This window comes from Amphiura filiformis, chromosome 1 (genome assembly GCF_039555335.1).
Source record: "Amphiura filiformis chromosome 1, Afil_fr2py, whole genome shotgun sequence".
Classification (NCBI taxonomy): domain Eukaryota; kingdom Metazoa; phylum Echinodermata; class Ophiuroidea; order Amphilepidida; family Amphiuridae; genus Amphiura; species Amphiura filiformis.
In genome coordinates this window covers 33,353,814-33,375,567 of record NC_092628.1, presented here as the reverse complement: position 1 = coordinate 33,375,567, position 21,754 = coordinate 33,353,814, and the positions used below count along the sequence as shown (strand labels likewise).

General features: G+C 38.4%; 1 protein-coding gene across 2 annotated transcripts; it reads left to right on the top strand.

Moving 5' to 3' along the window:
- On the top strand, positions 1 to 20,778 carry LOC140145876 (arylsulfatase B-like). Of its 2 annotated transcripts, none has more exons than XM_072167585.1 (10): positions 1 to 64; positions 5,641 to 5,811; positions 6,688 to 6,785; positions 7,720 to 7,917; positions 14,214 to 14,397; positions 15,738 to 15,922; positions 17,070 to 17,277; positions 18,050 to 18,341; positions 18,765 to 18,886; positions 19,710 to 20,778. In XM_072167585.1, the coding sequence occupies exons 2-10, from the start codon at positions 5,694 to 5,696 to the stop codon at positions 19,997 to 19,999; spliced, it is 1,695 nt and encodes a 564-aa protein (XP_072023686.1). In that variant the 5' UTR covers positions 1 to 64; positions 5,641 to 5,693; the 3' UTR covers positions 20,000 to 20,778. The 2 variants fall into 2 exon arrangements, with proteins under 2 accessions (XP_072023686.1, XP_072023678.1); XM_072167577.1 differs by having other exon boundaries at positions 5,641 to 5,820.
- The last annotated feature ends 976 nt before the right edge of the window (positions 20,779 to 21,754 follow it).

Below are 21,754 nucleotides of genomic sequence, written 5' to 3'. Positions count from 1 at the left end.
CCATGGGTCGCAAAAGGACATAGCTTCATACATTGCTTAGTTTTCTGACGAATTAAGAATTAATGTAAGTGCGAGAATTTAAGGGGGTACTACACCCCTCGTTAAATTTGTGTCTATTTTTGCATTTTCTCAAAAACCGTAATAACACAGTGGTAACAAAAGTTATGTTTATTATAGGGGCAAGGAATCCAATTACTACACTGGAATTTCAGTGACCCAAGACAAGCGGTTCGTTATTTATGATAAGAAATGAGGTACCGCTAGACTCGCCGAGTCTCATGGACGCCGTTCCTATGTCCATCAGACTCGTATTTCCCATTTTGGATGTCAATGGGAAATACACACTTAACGATTTGCGCCGGTTAGAAACTTGAAAAAAAATATTTAAAATTTCATCAATGTATATAAAAGTGGTACCAACCGTATTGTGCTTGCTAATTTAAGACTCGGTTGAAACAAAATTGAGGATCGAAAGCATTTTAGTGTCCAAAAAGGCAAAATTATCGTCAAAGTTCTGCTGAAATCGGCACCCTTGCGAAGGGTTCAGAATTCGAATCGGGAACGAAAATATCTGATCTTTGCGATCAAAAACACAAAATTACAACTTTAAACATACTATTGGCAAAAGACATTATTACCAAACAATACAGAATAGAAAATTTGACATCATTTTCTCAAAATATTGAAAAATTTGCTCACTAGACATCGAAAAAGTACGCAATCCAATTCCCGTTCAAACGCGTGGGAAACTGAAAGTGCGATAATCGTGACTAGGTACCGCTAGGATGTACCTCATTTCCTATCATATATACTGAACCGCTTGTCTTGAGTCACTGAAATTTCAGTGTAGTAATTGCTTTCCTTGCCCCAATAATATACATAACTTTTGTTACCACTGTGTTATTATTTTTTGAGAAAAATGCAAAAATAGTCACAAATTTACCACAGGGTGTAGTACCCCCTTAAGAATGTAATCATTTGGCACACAATTTCTCACATTGCAACAGAGACTATTGTTAATGTTATCATCATCATCATCATCATCATCATCATCATCATCCGATCATCATCATCATCACTATCATCACCATCATCGACACCATCATCACCATCATCATTATCATTCATCATCATCATCATCATCATCATCATCATCATCATCATCATCATCATCATCATCATCATCACCATCACCATCACCATCATCATCATCATCATCATCATCATCATCATCATCATCATCTTCATCATCATCATCATCATCATCATCATCATCATCATCATCATCATCATCATCATCATCATCATCATCATCATCATCATCATCATCCAATAATATAAGCCTACATGACTATGCAGAAGACCCGGGGCAGAAGACCTCCGCTGGAGTACTTGCGCATCAGTTGTGGCATCAATGAGTTTATGGATGTATTAGTATATTACATGGACAAGATATGTACCGGTAGGCCTACTACATGTATATTTTAATGTATATTTCAGACTTGTACCCGAGTCCAGCTTGTCCGAGTCCGAGCCGAGCCGAGTCCATTTGTATCGAGTCCGAGCCAAGTCCGAGTCCTTTTGTGTCCGAGTCCGGACTCGAGTCCAAGTCCGGGGTGCCGAGTCCGAGCCAAGTCCGAGTCCAACAAAATAAGACCTGAGTCGGACTCGAGTCCGGCTCGAGTCCGGACTCGGTCAGAGTCCATGACCGGATGTGGGGGTGGGGGGTCATTCAACTTGAATGTGACATAATTATATCTGCCTACTGTCTTGCTTAGTAGGAATTTGTATAAAAATGGGTCATTGGGTATAACAAAATGAAAAAGCTAGAGTAGGCCTAATTGGGTATAACATTTTGAAAGAAGGGGGTCATTTTTGTATAAAATTTTGAAAAAATGGGTCATTATTCCAAATAATGGAGCAAAATTTTATATTTTGTTTCTAATTTGAAAATTTACAATACAAATTTGCTGAAAAAAAAGACAATTTCAAAGTTTCCGCATAATTTTAAGGCATTTTTGATGATAAAATTGCAGAAAGAGTAGGTCATTGGTCAAAGGTCACTCACTACACCACACCACACACCGCTCTCCCTATACACAACCACCCTACCAAACCCCACCCCAACCCACACAGTTGACATTTCAAAGACTCAACCCAGGTCACCCCACCCTACACATGGTACACACAGTACTTCAAAGACCCATACCCATGAGCAGCTACATGTAACTCCTGAAGGTAAAAACTACATGTATCAGACCACCTGTATCAGACAGCAGTCATGTGGGGGTATTTGTGTGTGTATGGCACACTACATGTAAACTCGGGACAAGAGAAATGTCACTAGGCTGTGTGAAGCATAAAGATGTGTAAATGAATTGCAATGTATTCAAATACATTTTAGAGGGAGGCTCCCTATTATTGTAAACATTTTTATCCATTTTGACACCCAAATTTGGCAACCTCTCTATTTCTGGCAAATTTTGTGCCCTTGAGGTTGCATGTAATTTTGAAATTTTTTGTTTGAATCGTCTCTATTTTCTGGATGTTAATGTTGGCATCTCTGCATCATCATCATCATCATCATCACCATAATAATAATAATCATACTAACAAACAAAAATTCACCTTTAATTCTAAACATCTTTTCAAAATTGTCCCACACAAATGTGCTGTGAGTAGTGAGCAGTGAGCACACACAAACTACAGACACCGTAGCCCTGTCATGGACCTACCAATTTACTGAGTGGGAGCTGAGATGTAGGGTCCAGTGCATGTGCATGTTTCTCTCTTAAATTTTAATGGATTGGGAAAGTTCCATGAAAAAACTCTTAGATATTTTTATAGTCCAAATATTCCAAATTATACATTTAATTAATTATCAATTATTTCATTACTTAATGATAACAATAATAATTATGATTCTGCTAAATGACAGATAAATCTAAATAATTTGCTGGATATGTACACTCTTAAAACAAACTAATCAAAAATGATTAGAAACTAATCAAATTTGATTAGACTGCCGTATCGATAGGTGACTTACTAGAATCTAATCAAAATGATACGGAGAGTCTAATCAAATATTTGATGAGGGAACTAATCATTTTTTTACAAGTTATCTAATCAAAATGATTAGATAACTATTCAAATTTGATTTGATCCTTATCAAAATAATACGTAATATATCAAAAAAATGAATAGTTTACTAGTTGCAGTTGATTAGAATCCATTCAATTTATTTGAATCTATTTGACTAGAATCTGGTTAAAATTCTAGTCATGTTAATTTGGGGAAATGCGTCATCTCTTGTCCGCTTCACGCTAAGAGAGGAACACTATACGACTCAACACTGTGGGTTAAATAGCCATCGAGTGTATTTGATAGCATGGTGACACGTATTACAGAAATTATCTATAAAATTACGGTCTTAAAAGAGGATGGCAGAAAATTATAATGTATTTGCTTGAAAATATAAAATCTATGGTGTTAAATAGCGTTTGCCCTGTGTTCTTCACCCGTGGTTTTGTTTCCTATTATTTCAACTGAGATTCTAACGTACTTTTAAAACATAATGAACACAAAAATACAGATGCTAGATTAATATATCAATAAAAGTGGATTTCTTACTAGTGCCTATGTCCCCACCGTACTGTACAAATGTGTAATGGCGGCCGACCAAGACCCCGGATACAGCAGCGTGCGTACTTTTGACCAATGAAATCCCTCATTATCGTTGACGTCATTTTGATGAGTGTGTCGATTCAAAGTTTTCTGCGATGTTGATACTAAATCGCATCAAACGATATAGACTGGCCCCCAGTCTCGGTTCGGTTCCATCTCTGGATAATGTAACAATAAATAATTACGTAATGCCTTATGAAAAAAAAATGCCAACTCCCCCCCTTATTTTCTTCAATGCCAAAACCCATTCCTCTTCATCCACAAATCGACGCCACTAATTACACCCACCACAGTCAACCATGCAGCAATATAGAAATATACTCGTATTATAAGTGAACGCGAAAGTCCATTGAGCGCTGATTCCCCCAGTCTCGGTTCGGTTCCATCTCTGGATAATGTAACAATAAATAATTACGTAATGCCTTATGAAAAAAAATGCCAACTCCCCCCCTTATTTTCTTCAATGCCAAAAACCCATTCCTCTTCATCCACAAATCGACGCCACTAATTACACCCACCACAGTCAACCATGCAGCAATATAGAAATATACTCGTATTATAAGTGAACGCGAAAGTCCATTGAGCGCTGATTCCGAGACTGGTCCAATCTGTTAGAGATCTCACTTCCAAATATTCGTTCAACAAAGCACGGTGATTCCGATGTCAATTACGAAAGCCCCGCCGGCGCCCCTGTTTCAATTCAAATATGGTAGCACAAAGCTATGCCGCGGGATGTGACGCAAGATCGGATGGGACACTTGTCAACAACTGAGAGGTATTGAGCTCAAGTGGCACGCGTCTGATAGACCCATGGTACCCGCAATAATAAAAGGCAACCACTCGACTCGGACTTAGGCCTATTGTCCATATTGCGTACATTATCGCGTGCGGTTTGCAAATGTTTGCACATTATTTAGCTAGGGAAGCCTTTTCAAATATCCCCGCGCTGCCAAGCTGCGTTGATTGGTCGGATACAATATCGTTGTTTAGTCGCTTACACAAACGTTAATGTAGTGAAAACATGGACGTGGTATATAGAAAGATTGCGTGACTCCAAATCCGTAAAGTGAACTTCCAGCAGTTTGTGGGAGCTGGAAGTCAAATTGCCTACAGACTGGGAGGGTCCGTGTATTGGGTTGATTTTTAATGCTATGTAATCTACATTACCAGTCGTTCTCCACGGACCCGAGGGAGGGTCTTTTTAATGCTATGTAATCTACATTACCAGTCGTTCTCCACGGACCCGAGGGAGGGTCTACAAACGATATGATTCGATTTAAAAATGATAAGGGATCTATTCAAATTGATGAGTTTCTATTTATAAAAAAATGAATAGACTTTCTATTCAAAAAAATGAATAGGCTGTCATTAGAGTGTAGGATATATGACAGATCACAGATTTGACAGCCCCCAATTAATTTGGAAAATGTTCAAATAAGTAAAGTCAACAAATTGGAGATCTTTTTTGACATTTTTAGATTGATCATTTCACATTTTGCATGGATTTAATTGGACTGGACTCGGACCGGACTCGGCTTCGAGTCCGAGTCCTTTTGTGTCCGAGTCCGAGCCGAGCCGAGTCTTTTAGTGTCCGAGTCCGAGCCAAGTCCGAGTCCAACAAAAAGTGGACTCGAGTCCGGACTCGAGTCCGAGTCCGGACTCGAACGATACATCTCTGGTATATTTTAATATACATGTAGTACTGGTACATATTTATTCACGGCTACATAATTATTTAGGTAATCTCATATGTACCGGTACTACATTGTACATGTATATTAATTATTTAGGTAATCTCCAATAAGATAATAAGAAAATATTACAATAATGCAACTCACTGCAAAAGTTGACGGAGTTTCTTTGATGGGAAAATTTGATTATATAGGGTCTATTGAGTTTTTCTCTCCATTTATTTCAAAAACGATTATAATGTACGTACCGTATTCTTATTTTTAGATGCCAAGGTTCCAAAGTACGTGTGACTTGTTGCCTGTTTCTTCCTCGAGTTTATGATGCCTGAATTACGATCTTATACAATTACTCTTCTCACTTTGTTGATGCTAACCCTGGCTTTTGTGGTCGTCACTAACTATTCAACGCTAACGGCTGACAACAATTTTGTAGCAGGTAAGCAAGGTCTATGGAATATCCTTTCCTCATTTTTGTTTTATTTCTCATGAAATAATATGTCTTGTTAGGTTTTCTGTAAGCCCACATGTCACATGGGAAAACCGCACATTATTCTTGTTAGCAAATTTGTTGGCGATTTTCGGCGATTTTAGCCGATTGGTCAAGATTTGAAACAATTTTGCAAAATTTACCTCAGTTTGCTGTGGTTGATCAAAATTTAGCACAATTTAGCATCATTTTCAGCAATTTACTGATGTGATTTCCAGCCATTTTGCAGATTTTAAGCTTTCTTAGGAGATTTCATGATGATTTTTGGCGGTTTTAGCCGTTTAACCAAAATTTGAAACAATTTTGTAAAGTTTGCCTCAATTTACTGTGATTTATCAAAATTTAACGCGATTCATAGTGATCGATCACAATTTAGCATCATTTCCCGCAATTTCCAGTAATGTCCAGCAATTGTCGGTTTTGGGCGCTTTACCGTGTTTTCCCATGTGACATGGGGCCTTCTGTAAGGCAGAGTGTCACGGAAAGATCCAATTAGCAGACGCACCTGATCAAAGATGATCCCATGGATGTGTTTCCGTCTAACATGTAGGCCTACGACACGTCGTAAGTCACATGATCGAATTGACCAAAACACCAAATTTGGACATGTCTTCCCAATATCATAGTGACGGATCAAAATTACCCACTTTTGGAAACCATTGGACAGAGGGGTCATAGGTCATTCAGATACACAAAATACTTAGAATTTAAAACAAATTGATAGGCCTATAGACACTGTCTCAAATTGATCCTCCTCCTCGTGAATGATGGTCATAAGGTCCAGTTCTTAATCAATCATTCGCGTCGTTGCTATTCCTTTTTCAGACAACAGAACCAGAATCAAAGGTATTGTTAGGTCAACCTTTGATAACGTGGAAGTGGACGAGCAGGAACGGACTGAATCATTTACGGATAGTGCTAGTGTAAGTAAAATATACATAGTGCAGTTATACTGCACAGCAAACAGGATTCGACCTTTGCAGTAGGCCCTACTTAAACCTGGTTAACAGGAAATTGCTCCAGCAAAATCAATCGATAAAGTCTAGTCTATCCTCCACATTGAATGGTGGACTGCACTTATGCCCAAATATGGCACTTGCCATTCAATAATCACCCACTTGAAATCCCCTGTCTCGCTGCACTGACCAAAGTTATGGACAGATATGGGAGCTGTTTTGGCTGTTATCTGTCATTTACATATCAGGGAAGTACGAACATTTGCAGATGCCCCACCTACTCAGTTTTTAGCCTACATGTAATGTATACATTATTCTTGATTGACAGTAAGTACAAAAAATATCCGTCAAGTGGTTTAGCTTTAATGCCCTTTGGAAGAAAGCGGTCTACAAGTGAGTGATAGTCGCTAAAAGTTGCATGCGATTTACACAGGGGATTTTGCAGGCATGCCGTGTCCTTCCTTACTAAAACACCAAAGTGCGAATATTTATAAATATCTAAATTAGCTAAAATTTAGGACATGTTACAAAACTATATTTTCTAGAATTTCAGAGAGTACAACAAATATTGGCCGGTTATTTTTCACACAGTGACGTTAACTAGGCAATGGCCTATACCTCTAACATACACTGTTTGTAGAGGTCACACGTGAATGGTGAGAGCACTGTGTATTGTGTATATAGGAAAATGAACAGTAACTGCAGTATGATGATACAGCGTGAATCACTGGTTAAGGTCTTTGCCTCGTCTTTGGTGCGAGAGGTCCCGGATTCAATCCCGTTGTAACGGTCGGTTGTTTCATTTGTTTTGTACTGGCATCATATAAGTTAAACTCCATGAACGATACATGTTGACGAAATACTAAAATAATTATTTTACTCTCATTATTACTATCCACAGCAAGGTAGAGAAACACGCCCTCACGTAATTTTCATCTTGGCGGATGACTTAGGCTACAATGATGTCGGATATCATAATTCACACATTATTTCACCAACTATAGATAAATTAGCTACAACCGGGGTTCGTCTAGAAAACTATTATGTTGCTAATCTCTGCTCTCCATCCAGAGCTCAACTCATGACCGGGAGATACCAGGTCAGTTTAAACAACATTGTCATATTTCCATAAAAAAATAGAGCGCATTGATATAGAACAAAAAAGGAAAGTGCATGCATTTCTACGAATGTATAAATCCTGTAAAATGTGTATTTTTAATAGTGTTGTCAGTTGTCACTGTTGTGGTAAGTCAGTTGGTAGACCCTCCCTTGGATCCGTGTATAACGACTGGTAATGTAGTCTATACCATTATCAATAAACCCAAAACACGCAGACCCATCGATTCTCTAGATATTTTCCCTTCCACTTCCCATAAATCTATGGTTATAGATGTATAGACAAACTATCAGGTTAGAGTTACGTTAAGGGTTAGGGTTAGGGTCAATAAACCCTGACCATAATTAGCATATGGTGATGGTTTGTCTGAAATGAGACATCTTCCAAATTTATAAGCTCTCTTTTACCAATCATGGGTCCGACGAGTTTTCAATATATTACACCCATGGTCTCACTGCCTTACCGTTTGTGTAAGCGGCGACAACTTAGCCAAACTGCTCCCGACCAATTAATGCAGCTCTCAGCAAGCGCGTCGATATTTGAAGAGAATTTTCTTAATAATATAAAACTACAACTTTGACCTTCATCTGGAGACTGGCAACCCAAGTTTGGGATCAGTGACCTTTTGGACACTTGACCCCAAAACCCGGTCGTACACTCTTGGTAACTTGTATCGGCCCCCGTCGCGGTTGAGAGATGGTTGGTTGACTCTGATGTAAATTGACTCCTTCACACCCCTTTCAAAGTATCTAGCGTCCCGGTCAAGGATTTTGACCTCGTCTAAATCAGCTTGGTGGCCGGGGGATTCAATGTGGATGTGCTGGGAGACTTCCGACGAGGTAGTACTCGGACGACGGTGTTCAGAGAATCTGGTTTTCAATTATCAATCTTTCAGTCTCCGTCACCAATGTAGGATTCTGAACAATGTTTTATCTTTAGGCGAGACAAGTAGCTGCCTCAGAGTTTGAGTGGGTTTAAAGCAAACTCTGATACCGCAGGTGCCAAAAATTCTTCGTAGGGCTTCGGAAGTTCCTTTAACGTAGAGCAGAACTACCCCGGAAGAACTACTTGTCCTTTTGTCTCAACATTTGTATTCTTCTGAATTAAACTTGAAGAAGTGCGGTTATCAGAAATGGTCCTTTGACAAAGCTAAGAAACCAAAAGAAGTGAAATCTCAGAACAGTAACCAGAAGAACAAAGTCAAACAGTCTCGGTGGACGAGAGCGGTTAGTAAATTTTCGCGGTTAATAAAACTAGTAGGTCTCTGTAGGTTAATTTAGTTGTCGTCAACACACAGTGCTCCAGGAGCACTGTAACTTTGTTGGTTTGGGTAGGGGTTACGGATGCGTTGACGATGCACAGTGTCATCGCCCCGATATCTTCATGGCAGAAATCGCCATGTTAGGTAATCCACCGCCACACATGGCCATTTTGTTCCGACCTGTTTAATAGTTTTGAGACGCATAATGGACCGAAGGACATCTTTTTAAGGCTACTGACAATTGCCCGATGACTGACCTCGCTGTGTGTGAGTCGAGCATGGTACGCCATAGGTCATATGCTTTTAGACTACCCACGATTGGCCTATACACTGCGATATAATTCGGCACATATAAAATCAGAATTATTGTCAGTTTTTTAGTTCAAGACGCAAGCTTCTTTCTCAAGACGCAAGCTAACGACTATCATATCTGTTCAACACATATACCGTAAAACCCCGTCTACAAGGATATACCTAAGAAACGCCCTCAATAAAATTGGTTGCTTGTTGTATTTGGAGTTTGAGCAAATATATACTGGCACTGGGTGGCTATGCATTCCATCTAAGTATGTTGTAACACCAATCAATTGTATTGACATAATAACGACTGTTTCGTATAATTATCAGGATCGTATAGCTCAATTGATAGAGCGTCAGACTTTGGAACTGAAGACATGCTGAAGAGAGCATGGTCCGGGCACCGGTTCCGTTTTTTCATTCTCGTTTAATTTTAACTTTTGACATGTTCTTTTATCTTTCTTCAAATCTACCTTTCTACTTTTAATTTTAGGTGCGTTTTTTTTTTTTTTTAGTTTTTTTATAGTTTTTTAGTAATTTTGTGGTTTTATAGAAACTAGTAAAAGCATTTATTCTAAATAATAGCGAAACCCACAGTTAGACAGATGTGTTGTAACTACTTGTCTGTCCTCGTCTTTGCAATAAAAACCTATGTTGCACCTTTGTGCCATCCCAATTCTTGAGGTAGGGTGCGTTTTTGGCTTAAGCACGATTTTGTTTCTACTTGAAATGAAATCAAAATAAATATTGTTCTGTTGCCACAATTGCAGTTTTTTCAATAAAAAAAAATAGATGAGGAATAATAATTATTCCATATTTGAATCTATTGTCCCATCAAGAATAGAGTGTCTTCAAAAACTTCAATCAATTCATCTGACAAAGGAAACTATTCTGGTCATTCAATTTTGTTTCGCTTGCACCTGTTATATCACAGGCGTTGGTAGAGAAGGCACACTTCTCTTGTCTTCACCGAAGTAGTGATGTAAACACTAACATGATTAATTACCATAGCTAGCAATGGACATACACTATTTTTGGTTCCACTTGAAAACATACTATAGGCTATTCGCTGTCGATGTGACGTAATTAATCGGATTAACTACCATAGCAATTGATGAATACAATTTCGAATATATAGCCCTGCACTTCATCGTTCACGTGGCACCTATGCATTAAACCATAGTTGTCAAAGAAATGCTAATCACTCGCCATGTAAGATTAGTATTTATGAAAAGAGTGTTATTCAATCTATGTTTGGTGACATACGCGGGTGATTAGTGCAATCTGCTTGATGGTAGTTATTGCGATTATTACGTCACTTCGACAGCGAATTGTAGTATAGACGAATCCAACAAGCCAAGTGATGGTCAGAATTTATTCGGCCATTATACGCTGGTGAAGTTGCGTAATTAATCGGATTAATTACCATAGCAATAGGTGAAAACAATTTTGAACAAATCGCGCTGCGCTACAAGCAGGTTACACTCATCACCTGTACTGTGTATGTCTGCAATCATAGATTGAATACAATACTGGTCTTTTCAAAGATCTTACAGGTGCAGCATGATATGGTTCAATGAAGAGGTACCGCCTGAACGTATCAGTGTATAACGCGGTATATTAAAAAATTGTTTTCACCTATTGCTATGGTAGTTAATCCGATTATTACGTAACTTCGCCAGCGTATTGAAATAAAACAGGAGGATGTGAGTTCATAAGGGCAATGTCGGGCATGCGCGTATTTTGCGGGGGGCTTTGGGGCGCCAGCCCCCCGGGGTAAAAGTAGGGGGCGGCAAAAACGAAGGGGCGGCGGAAGAAGAAGGGGCGGCAAAAACAGGGCAGCAAAAACGAAGGGGGCAGCAAAACGAATTAGCAAATAAAAAAGGGCGCAAAAAATTGAAAAAGCATAAAATTTTTTGAAAAAAGGTTGCTTTTAGGGCGCTAGCGCCTAAAACCGTTTTTGTTTTTTTGTTTTTTTTGTTTTTTTTGCTCTTCACTTTTTCAAACGACCGTGAAAAAATTGGGTCAACCTTTTCGGGCTGTTAAGGAAGGGGCGGCAAAATTGTTTCTTCTTCAGCCCCCGGGGTTGGGGCGGCCACGGTACGCCACTGTCGGGGATAGGTCACAATCGATGTGGAGAGATGAGAGGTCCGACCAACAGCCATTCGCCACTTGCACGGTTCCGCCATTATGCACTATGTGCGGGAGAGCCTCGAACTGGCAGCATACATGAATGGGAATTGAACCAGTCATATAACATTCTGTGTAAGGTTACGTAATTCTTCCTTTCATGTATGCTGCCAGTTCGAGGCTCTCCCGCATATAGTGCATAATGGCGGAACTGTGCAAGTGGCGAATAGCGATTCAACTAATTCCAGCGGACGGTCTGTGGCTAGTAAGGAATCGTCTTTGACCACATGCGCAGATCTGTCTCGTCAGGAAGATATTTAATATCCCGAATTTATAATAGGCCTATGCCTACCAGTTCCATCGTATAACCGATCTGCTAGAGAATATTTGTTACCATGTTTAATAAATTCGTATTTATCGTATAATAAAATGTAGCCAAATGTATATATTATGTGTCACACGGTTTTCTGCTGAACCACTAGCAGGCTATGTTACCACATCTATGACAATGACAAAGGTGAATTTTGATGATTTTTACGATCGTCCGGATGAGCAAATCACTGAATGGGTCTTTAGTTCCCTCCTCTCCTTATCCTGCCAATATTATATGAATCAAAGAAAATAAAGAAAAATAAAATTAAACAAGAAAAAAAGACAAAGAAAAGAAACAATAAAAGAAAAACAATAGAATAAATTAAACTAAATAAAAAAAAATGATCACGAAAGGAGTCTTTAGAAAATGCAAGAAAATATAAATGAAAAGTTTGAACAATATTTTGTTTATAAAAGTTTGTGTGACCGTGATGAGGCTCGAACTCACCATCTTCCGATCTAAAGAACCAAAGTCTTATGCCTTGCCAAGTGAGCTATGCTCGTGAGATGCGAAATAAAGATAAAATAATACATTGTATACCTGCTTGTGTCGGTAAATGATTTGCTCAAATTCCATAATGATATAATATTGTGGAGGGCGCTAGCGTGAAATATGCTATCATCACAGTCGCTTCTATTCCTTATAGACGGGTTTCTACGGTATTCACGTGCAAGGAACCACATCTGGTTTCTTTAAACGAAATCATTTACGGGAGATATTCATCATTTACTACCCCGGGATCCAAAGATTTTCGTCTGAATATCAAAATCGTGCATAGCACATTCACGTGTATCGATCCCGGGTATTGATTTTAGTATATCTGGTGTACCAAGTAATTATTAGCCAGGCGATGTCGGTGTGCGATGTAGTGGTGTGTGCAATACAATGGAATGTGGGTATTTTTTTTAAATTAGTACGTATGTTTGTATTTAATGATAAAGTATATACTAATAGTATGTTTATATCAATATGTTTACCTTGGGCGTAGACGTAGATTGGGGAGTTATTATTTTCTTTGATAACCAAATGCTTATTTCTCATAACATACAATGTAAGTCGACTGCTCGGTGCCAGAAGTGGGTAAGTGCAATAGCTGCCGTGTGAACATTCGGTAATTTGCACACAGTATTTTGTATACTCATATTATGACCAAATTACAATATAGATGTGAAAGTAATTTGATTTGCTTTCTTCAAATAACGTATTATAACATTTAAATATTAATTTTAAGCTAATATAACGATAATAAATCAAATAAAACGAAATTTATGATTTCTTGGGAAAAAAAACTGTATAAGTAAACTTCTTCAGACGTGTGAATTGTTGAGATTCAGTCTTCCAAAGACTTAATGTTAGTAATAATTAATTAGTATAACCATTTTCAACTGTTGCGATTTGGTAGTTCGCAGCATCCTGCGAATAGAAGTGAGCTTTGGCAAAAATTGCATATACTTTTGTAGGTCCTGTGGTTCTTGAGTTATATTGTCAAGAGGACTGAAACCACAAAACGTTTGTAAATCAAGCAGGTTTTCACAGTATATGATTTGTAGGCTGAACTTTTGCAAAACATCAAGGTGTTATTTTTCAATAACATAATGATCTATAGACAATGAAAATCTATCTTTTTGGCTGCCTTGACTATGTCGACCAACAATACTTAGTCAACCCTTAAACAGTTCCGTATTAAAATATGTAAGTGTGAAATGAATGAGTAGATTATATGCCATTTATTTACACGAAAGAATTGGATCATGAGCAACTCTGAATAAAAATTTACTTATAGATAAAAATATATCAATGTCTATAATTAATATGTCTCAATGGATGTGGACCTAGCGAAACATCCTAGGCAGTGAAAAGCATTCTGTATTCGAATTGTTATAAAAACGAACATTTTGACACATGCGTATGAAAAGAAATAGTATAAAGAAAAAGTAAAGAAATTCTTGGAATATTGACTTCTAATTGTTTGATTTCTTCTATTAAAAATACCGTGGAACTAAACTCCTATCGACTCTCCCGAAAAAAGCGGAGTTTCACCTAATTTAAGCCTGCTTCCACCATTACTGCAAGGCCCTTGGACTATTTTGCTGACAGGACCCTTTCCCTTAATTAGACCTCTGATGTTTTCTATAACGAAAAAACAAAAAATAAAAACAAATCTTCAAATTTATAAATGAGTTTGTATTTCTGTGTTCTTTTACAAACATTATACAGATGCGAAATGGAATTAGCCAAATCCTTCAACCACAATATGATGAATGCTTACCACTAAGTGAAGTTACAATAGCGGATGTACTGAGGAATGCTGGGTATTCTACTCATCTGGTTGGCAAGTGGCACCTGGGATACTCAAGAAGGGAATGTACTCCCACTCATCGTGGCTTTGATTCGTTCCTAGGTAGGCATTGACGGATTTTGGGTGTGGGGTGTGTATTTGTGTTAGTGTGTTAGTGTGTGGTAGATCGGTTGTAAGTGTGTCGGGGTGTTCTTGTCAAAAGATTTTTTGTAAGGATAACCTGAGACAGGAAAGAGCACTTTACTATCAATTTTGCTTTGTACTAATACAGCAGCACAGTGAAAAAGGTTTGGTGAAGGGTCTGTGCAGGTGACTGGGTTTGGGTGTGTGGTGTAGATAGTGCCTATTTATTTGTGTTATTTCAGTATGGAGTGGGGTGCATGGTGAGTGTGTTTGTGGGTTCATTTGTTACAAATACTATTTTTGTAAGGATATCCGGAGATAGGAAAGAGCACTTTACTAATCAAATTACCTTTATATGTGTTATATGAAATACATGTTTGGTAAATTTGTGTGTGGGGGTGAGTGGGTGTTGGGTGGGGGTGTGCTGCTATATTTTATATGCATATATAAAGCAAATGTGATAGTAGGCCTAAAGTGCTCTTTCCTGTCTCAGGTAATCCTTGCAAAAATAATATTTGTTACAAATGAACACACCCCAACGTGTTTGATGAATTGTGTTTGGTGTGTCGGGGTGTGTGCGTTTGTATCGCGTGCGAAACCAGGAGTTGAGTGTTTACAAACACACAAACACGCTTACAAACCGACACACCCCACACTAACACAGGAATTCGAGGAGGTTAGACCCAAAAAGCAGTAATTCGAGGAGCTTCTCAAAGTGGAGAACCCTATAGGGGGGTTATGACGTCTTTTTCTGGCATTTTTGCCTCCAATTCGAGGAGTTCCATAATTGTACGTCGTATTTGTGCTAAGTTCTCCTCACACACCTCCTCACATTCCTGTGAAAACTCCTCGTTTTGTATGTAGAGTGTGTACACCCAAACACATCACACACTATGCTTTTCTGTCTCCTCGTTTAGACTGCGGTAAGAGTATAGTTGGGGGTGGGTTGGTGTGCTTGGGGTGTAAGGGTTGGCAAATGTGCGTATTTGTGTTATTTATGAGGGGGGTGTGTGTTCATATGTCACAAATATTATTTTTGTAAGGATATCGTTAGAAAGCAGGAGAATTTATATAACTTTCAAATGTGTGTGTGTGGGGGGGCGTTAATTATACGTTTTCTAATTTGTTTGTGTAGGCCTATGTGTTATAAGGTTTTTGTTTATTTGCTATTGCGCCTCAAATAAAATGTTGAATGAATTATATATAATCTGCACATAATAGAAAAACACCCCACCACCACACACTACACTATACCTACTCCCCCCTCAGCCACACACCGCACAGCTTATGTATATTGGTTTTCATGTGTTCATCCGCAGGTTTCTTGTCAGGAAGTGAGACTTATTATGACCATACTATTGGATGGCCACAAAATGGACGCCATTATAGCGGCTATGATTTCTACGTAAACGAGCGGATTGCATATGAATACAAGGGCCAATATTCAACTCATATATTTGCACGTAGAACTATGGATATCATAGAACAGCACAACGCAACTGAGGTATACAGAATATCATTATAAAAGAATATACGTATAACATAATCTATTGACAACACCCAGAAAGCATGATTTATTCAATTTTAGGCCTAATTGACTTTACGAATAAAGTATTTTATAAAGTCTATTTTATTTTTTATCAAGGGAGCGTGGCCGAGCGGTTAAGGCGTTGGACTGTAAATCCAAGGGTCGAGGGTTCGAAATCTGAGTAGGTCCGCTTGAGCTCGGCTGGCTCTTTGTGTCCTTGAGCAAGGCACTTCACTCTACTTGCTTTGCTTCGGAGGGCACTTTAAGCCGTCTTCAACGTACACACTGCATAAATGTCAGAAATACATGTACACGGGACCGACGGCTTAAAGTGCCCTCCGAAGCACTAAGCAAGCAGAGTGAAGTGCCTTGCTCAAGGACACAAAGAGCCAGCCGAGCTCAAGCGGACCTACTCAGAATTCGAACCCTCGACCCTAGGATTTACAGTCCAACGCCTTAACTGCTCGACCACGCTCCCCTTGATCAAAAATAAAATAGACCTACTTTATTCGTAAAGTCAATTAGGCCTAAAATTGAATAAATCATGCTTTCTGGGTGTTGTCAGTAGATTATGTTATATATATTCTTTAATGATATTCTGGTTGACACTTTGGAAACTGGGTTATCGTCCATCATGATGCGATTTCGGTATAGTTTATACATAATTATTGGGGAAGAGGGAAGGAAAAGGTTCGTTTGCACAACTTGAGGTGAGTGAGGTCCCCGGTTCGAGCTCCGGCCGTTCCCAGATGACTTCACGTGCGTATCGTTGGCCATGTCTATCAGTATTCGAGTGGGCCCAGTCGACTGGGAAATTTCTCGGTCGTCCGGGTAAAATCCGAGCGACTTAACCAATGAGCGGAAATATCACTGGTTCTCCGCCGAGTTCTCCGATGTCCTCCTGTATCTAAAACTGTGCTTTCTTCCATGAGCAACCGATATGCGCCAATAAATCCAACTCACTCAACCCTTATAGAACTCCCTGAATAGCACTAAATACGCACGGCAATTTAAAACTCATTATTGTCTTTAGAAAATAGCCTACAGAATGAAACTGTCATTAAGATTGCCATTATTTGATGCTTATGCCTCTATTGACTAACTAAAATTCGTTATTTTACAGCCACTCTTCATATTTTTATCTCTACAAGCTGTCCATTCACCGTTTGATGTACCTAAGAAATATATTCACATAAATAAACATTTTAAGGACCCGACCAGACGGATATACGCCGGTATGGTGACTTGCATGGACGAAGCTATCGGCAATATCACGCAAGCTTTAAAAAACAACAACATGTGGGATAATACCGTACTTATATTCTCTACAGGTAATTTTTTTTTTCTTCTTCTGAAACACATTTTTTATCTGAGACTTTCAAAGGTTACGCGTACGGTATACGAGGCATACTTAACTTTAAAAGGAAACTTAAGCCAGCATGCAGTTCCCAGTTCTTTTTTTCGCCCATGCATCATATCCTCAATTTGTTCCCCGCTCCCAAACTTTCTACACCCAATACACATGTGATGCGATCAAGCAAAATCAGCCGGAACTCGGAAAAATTAAGTTTCCGGTTTCTGTACTGGGTTAGTAAAAAGCATTTAAAAGGCTGCATTTTGGAGAAAACCCCATTGAAATAACAACCAGCTCCAAAAATATGAGCAATTAAAGAGTTTCCGAAACAACAGGAAACAAAAGGAAATATGGCTATATCTCAAAATCAATATTTCCGAAGCTTTCCGAGTTCCGACTGATTTTGCTTGATCGCATCACATATATATAATAGTCGCTATTACACATCAAAACACACCCCACTGCATTTTCATGACAATTGAGGAATTAACAGTGTGCTCTTTACCATTGACCGAGGATCCGCGTAAAACGCTATTTTGTCTAACATCCAGAAAGTTCTGCCCAAGTATGCCCATACACGTCTCCACAATGTGCGTACCAAACTCGTTACTGTCCCCAAAAATGACAAGACGACGAATGCACCTCCATACACAAACACACCCTCACATTATAACCCCCCACCCCACACCCCCTACCCTACACATTCTCATCATGTAGACTGCTGACATATGTGTTTGATTTATTTTTAGATAATGGTGGACCATTGAAAGACTATGAAGATCCTGAATTTCTCAATCCAACAAGAACTCCAACAGTGGCCTCAAATTGGCCGCTAAGAGGCGGTAAAGGTTCAGATTGGGAGGGTGGAATCAGAGGTGCCGCCTTTGTGCACAGTCCTCTCCTGATGCCACAAGTTCGTGGAACAGAAAACCGGGAGTTAATGGGAATGGTGGATTGGTTGCCAACTGTTGCAGGTTATTTAGGGAAGGCGAATATAGACAATCTAACACTGGATGGTTACAATATATGGTCTACATTAAGGTAATATTGTTTACACAGTGCTTTCTTTCTCCTCCTCCTCCTCCCCTTCTTCTTCCTTTTCCTTTTCTATCTTTTCTTCTTCTTTTTCCTCTTCCTTTTCCTCTTCTTATTCTCCTCCTCCTTGATCTTTTTCTTCTCTCCACCTCCACCTCCTCCTCCTTCTTCTTCCTCTTCTTCTTCTCCTACTCCTTCTCCTGCTCGTGCTGCTCCTTCTTCTTCTGCTGCTCCTTCTTCTTAATATCATTATCATTACCATTGACCGTTTACCATTTACCATTACCATTAACCATTTACCATTACCATTTACCATTATTATTATTACCATTACCATTTACCATTATCATTACCATTTACCATTGCCATTTACCATTACCATTTATCATTATCATTATTATTGTTATCGTTATTATACTCCTGTTTCAGCCAAGGTGACGCATCGCCAAGACAAGAACTATTACACAACGTAGTTGTAAGTGAACATCAAAGTGTCTATGGTGCTATACGGGTTGGGGATTGGAAATTGCTACAACTCGGCGATATACAAGGTATTATGAACTTCAATAAACAATATAATATTTCAAGGAAAAGTTATTAAGGTGAATATAATTATAGGCCTATTTATAGACTGATTTCAAGAAATACGTATATAATTTCCATCCCCATATTAATTATGTGAATTTGTATATTTCTTTTAAAAATATGCAGTTCTGATGCCTTCTGCTAGGAATGCGACGAACAGCATTTAAACCTACTACCTATAGATTAAAACCTTCAGTGTGCCTCAGTGGCTCAATTGACAAGTAATACAAAGGTCGCCGGTTCGAATCTGGCCAGATGCACTGTTTTTTCAACGTTTATGTGCGCCTGCTACCCTGGGTAAAGATTAAAATGTGTTCAGGCCTAAAACACCTTTATCATTTTTCCTAGAAATACCGTAGAATTCCACCTACAAGCATATAGTATGTCTCTTGATGAGTGTTTTTGACGACAGAGGCGAAAGGCAAATCAATTTATAGCAATACAGGATAATTTTGTTTAATGCCAAAAACTTGTATTTTTAGCGGCGAAGCCATCTCAAGCAGTAGCCTAACCGTGCCGTTCAGTTTGTTGGTACCAACGCTTGATAAAACACCGCACAAACTTTGCGATGTGTAGTGTGCACGGAATTAATTATGTGGTAGTGTATGAGATGTATAATTATGCAGTGAGGACGTTTTGCATGCATGGACCGTCACATGGGAATGGAAGTTTTAGTTGCTAAGGAATTCTGCCAAGCACTGTTATTATTACATGTAGCTTCATCTTGTGAACTGGCATTCTATTTTGTGAACATCTAAATGCTATGTGAATAATATCATTTCTCCACAGGGGCTAATGTGAAATTTCACGTCAATCGTGGCTTGCATATCCCACCACCGGAAATGAACATCACAATAAAATCAACAAAAGTTGAAGGTTCGAACCCCTACACACTGTTGTTTAACATTAAACAAGATCCACGAGAGCTTCACAATCTGGCAGCAGAACATCCACAAATGACATCACTATTAAGAGATAAATTAACTGAATATTCTAAGTTTATTGAACATCATGGCGAAAAGACATTAGTAGATCCAGAGAAGTGTACGAGAAATAAGACAATTGGACCGTGGTTATGAGACTGGTGTCGAGATATATTTTGAATATGTCAGTGAAAAGAAGTAGAATGGAGTTGTGCAATAACCTTTGGGGAAGCTTGTGGTTGCCTGCTCCGCAGCCGACTGATAAGATGATGATGATGATGACGTCAATGACAGTTTTGTTTGAGAAAGTGCTAAGTATATTTCTAGCACGGAAATGTCATATTGAGGTGATTATGGATTTGTATAAAATAATCGTGGAATACCGTAAAACCTCGTCTGCGAGCTTTTTATGAAAGCTAAATTAATACGATACATGCGTAAATATGCCAATACAATAGATTGGTCTTACAATAATACTTGTTTGTATATGCTTGGATCTGTAATTTATTTACTCAAATTCCATAATGTTGCCTGTGTTAATTTAGCTTTCTTTAGAAGCACTCTATATGCTTATAGACGAGGTTTTACGGTATATGAGAACCACAAGAATTTCTCAATCTGGTCGCCGATCATCCAGAAATGACATTTAGGATATTTTAATTAACGAAAGTGTTTGAAAAATAAGACAATTGGACCGTGGTTACGAGAATGAAGTAGCTAATCTACCGCTGACAGTGCATACATGATATTGATGAATACTGCTGCTGATATTGGTGTTGATGAAGTAGTCATCTGCTATAACACTGATAGCGAATTAGTGCAATTACTGCCATCAAAATTGATATCAGCACTGGATAGCTACTTAAAGCCCATTCATTGATCCCAGCGAGAGTGTACAAAAATTAAAATTGAGGACAAGTTAAAAGGAAGTGAAGGATGAGTCATTAAATTTGTTATTTGGGTACTTTTAAAATCGAAATTTGGCAATAAACCGAGGAAAACAACAGTATTAACAAAGTTTAAGCCCCATTCAAAATACATGGAGCTAATTTCTCTATAAATTACATTTTCATGTTAGCAGATCTATGCTACTAATGTTAGCACATCTACGCTACTAAAAGGTGTAAAAAACTGAATTTTGATGTTTTTTGATGATTTTCTGAATTAGCGAATCACTAAATAGGCCTTGTAGCAGTAGATACCTTTATTTCATCAATATTTAAAACCAATATCAGGGCCCGTTTCACTAAGACCCAGATAGATCAATAAACCACAAATCTGTCGCTATTTAGCGTAAAACTCATCGCTATCGTCGAAGCGATGAATATTTAGCGATCAACTTTTTTTTATTCATATGTATGTATTTAGTGTTTTAAGATAACTGACTTTACCCTCCCACATTGTGTAAATAACAATTATCAGATATTATTTAATATTCTTTAACAAATACAGTAAATCCCGAACCGATCCAATCAAAATCAGAAAAACAATTACAAACATCACATAAAAAATGGCCGCAAAAACATAAACACCCAAGAAAAATAGTAGAAAAAGAACGCAATAATAAAAACCAAAACCAAATAAAATATTATTCGATGATTTAGTTCACTCATGTCTTCGTGACTAATCTGATAGATCTGAGATAATTATGTGCTTTTGAGACACTCCTGATGAGATTCTCTGCAAGTGTCCTGGCTTTCTAGTGAATCTTCCTCTCGCTGTTTTGCTGGCGTCTTGTTATATTTTGATGTCACAGCTTTCCGGTCAACTTTCTCATCAACACTCGGTTTCTCTTGAGGGAGGGGTATCCTCCTTGACGACATTTGCCATATCTGTTGGAGATTTGATGTTGATATCGGTTTGACGGTTTACCTCAACGTGTAATGGCTCTTTTGCTGGTTGATCATGTTT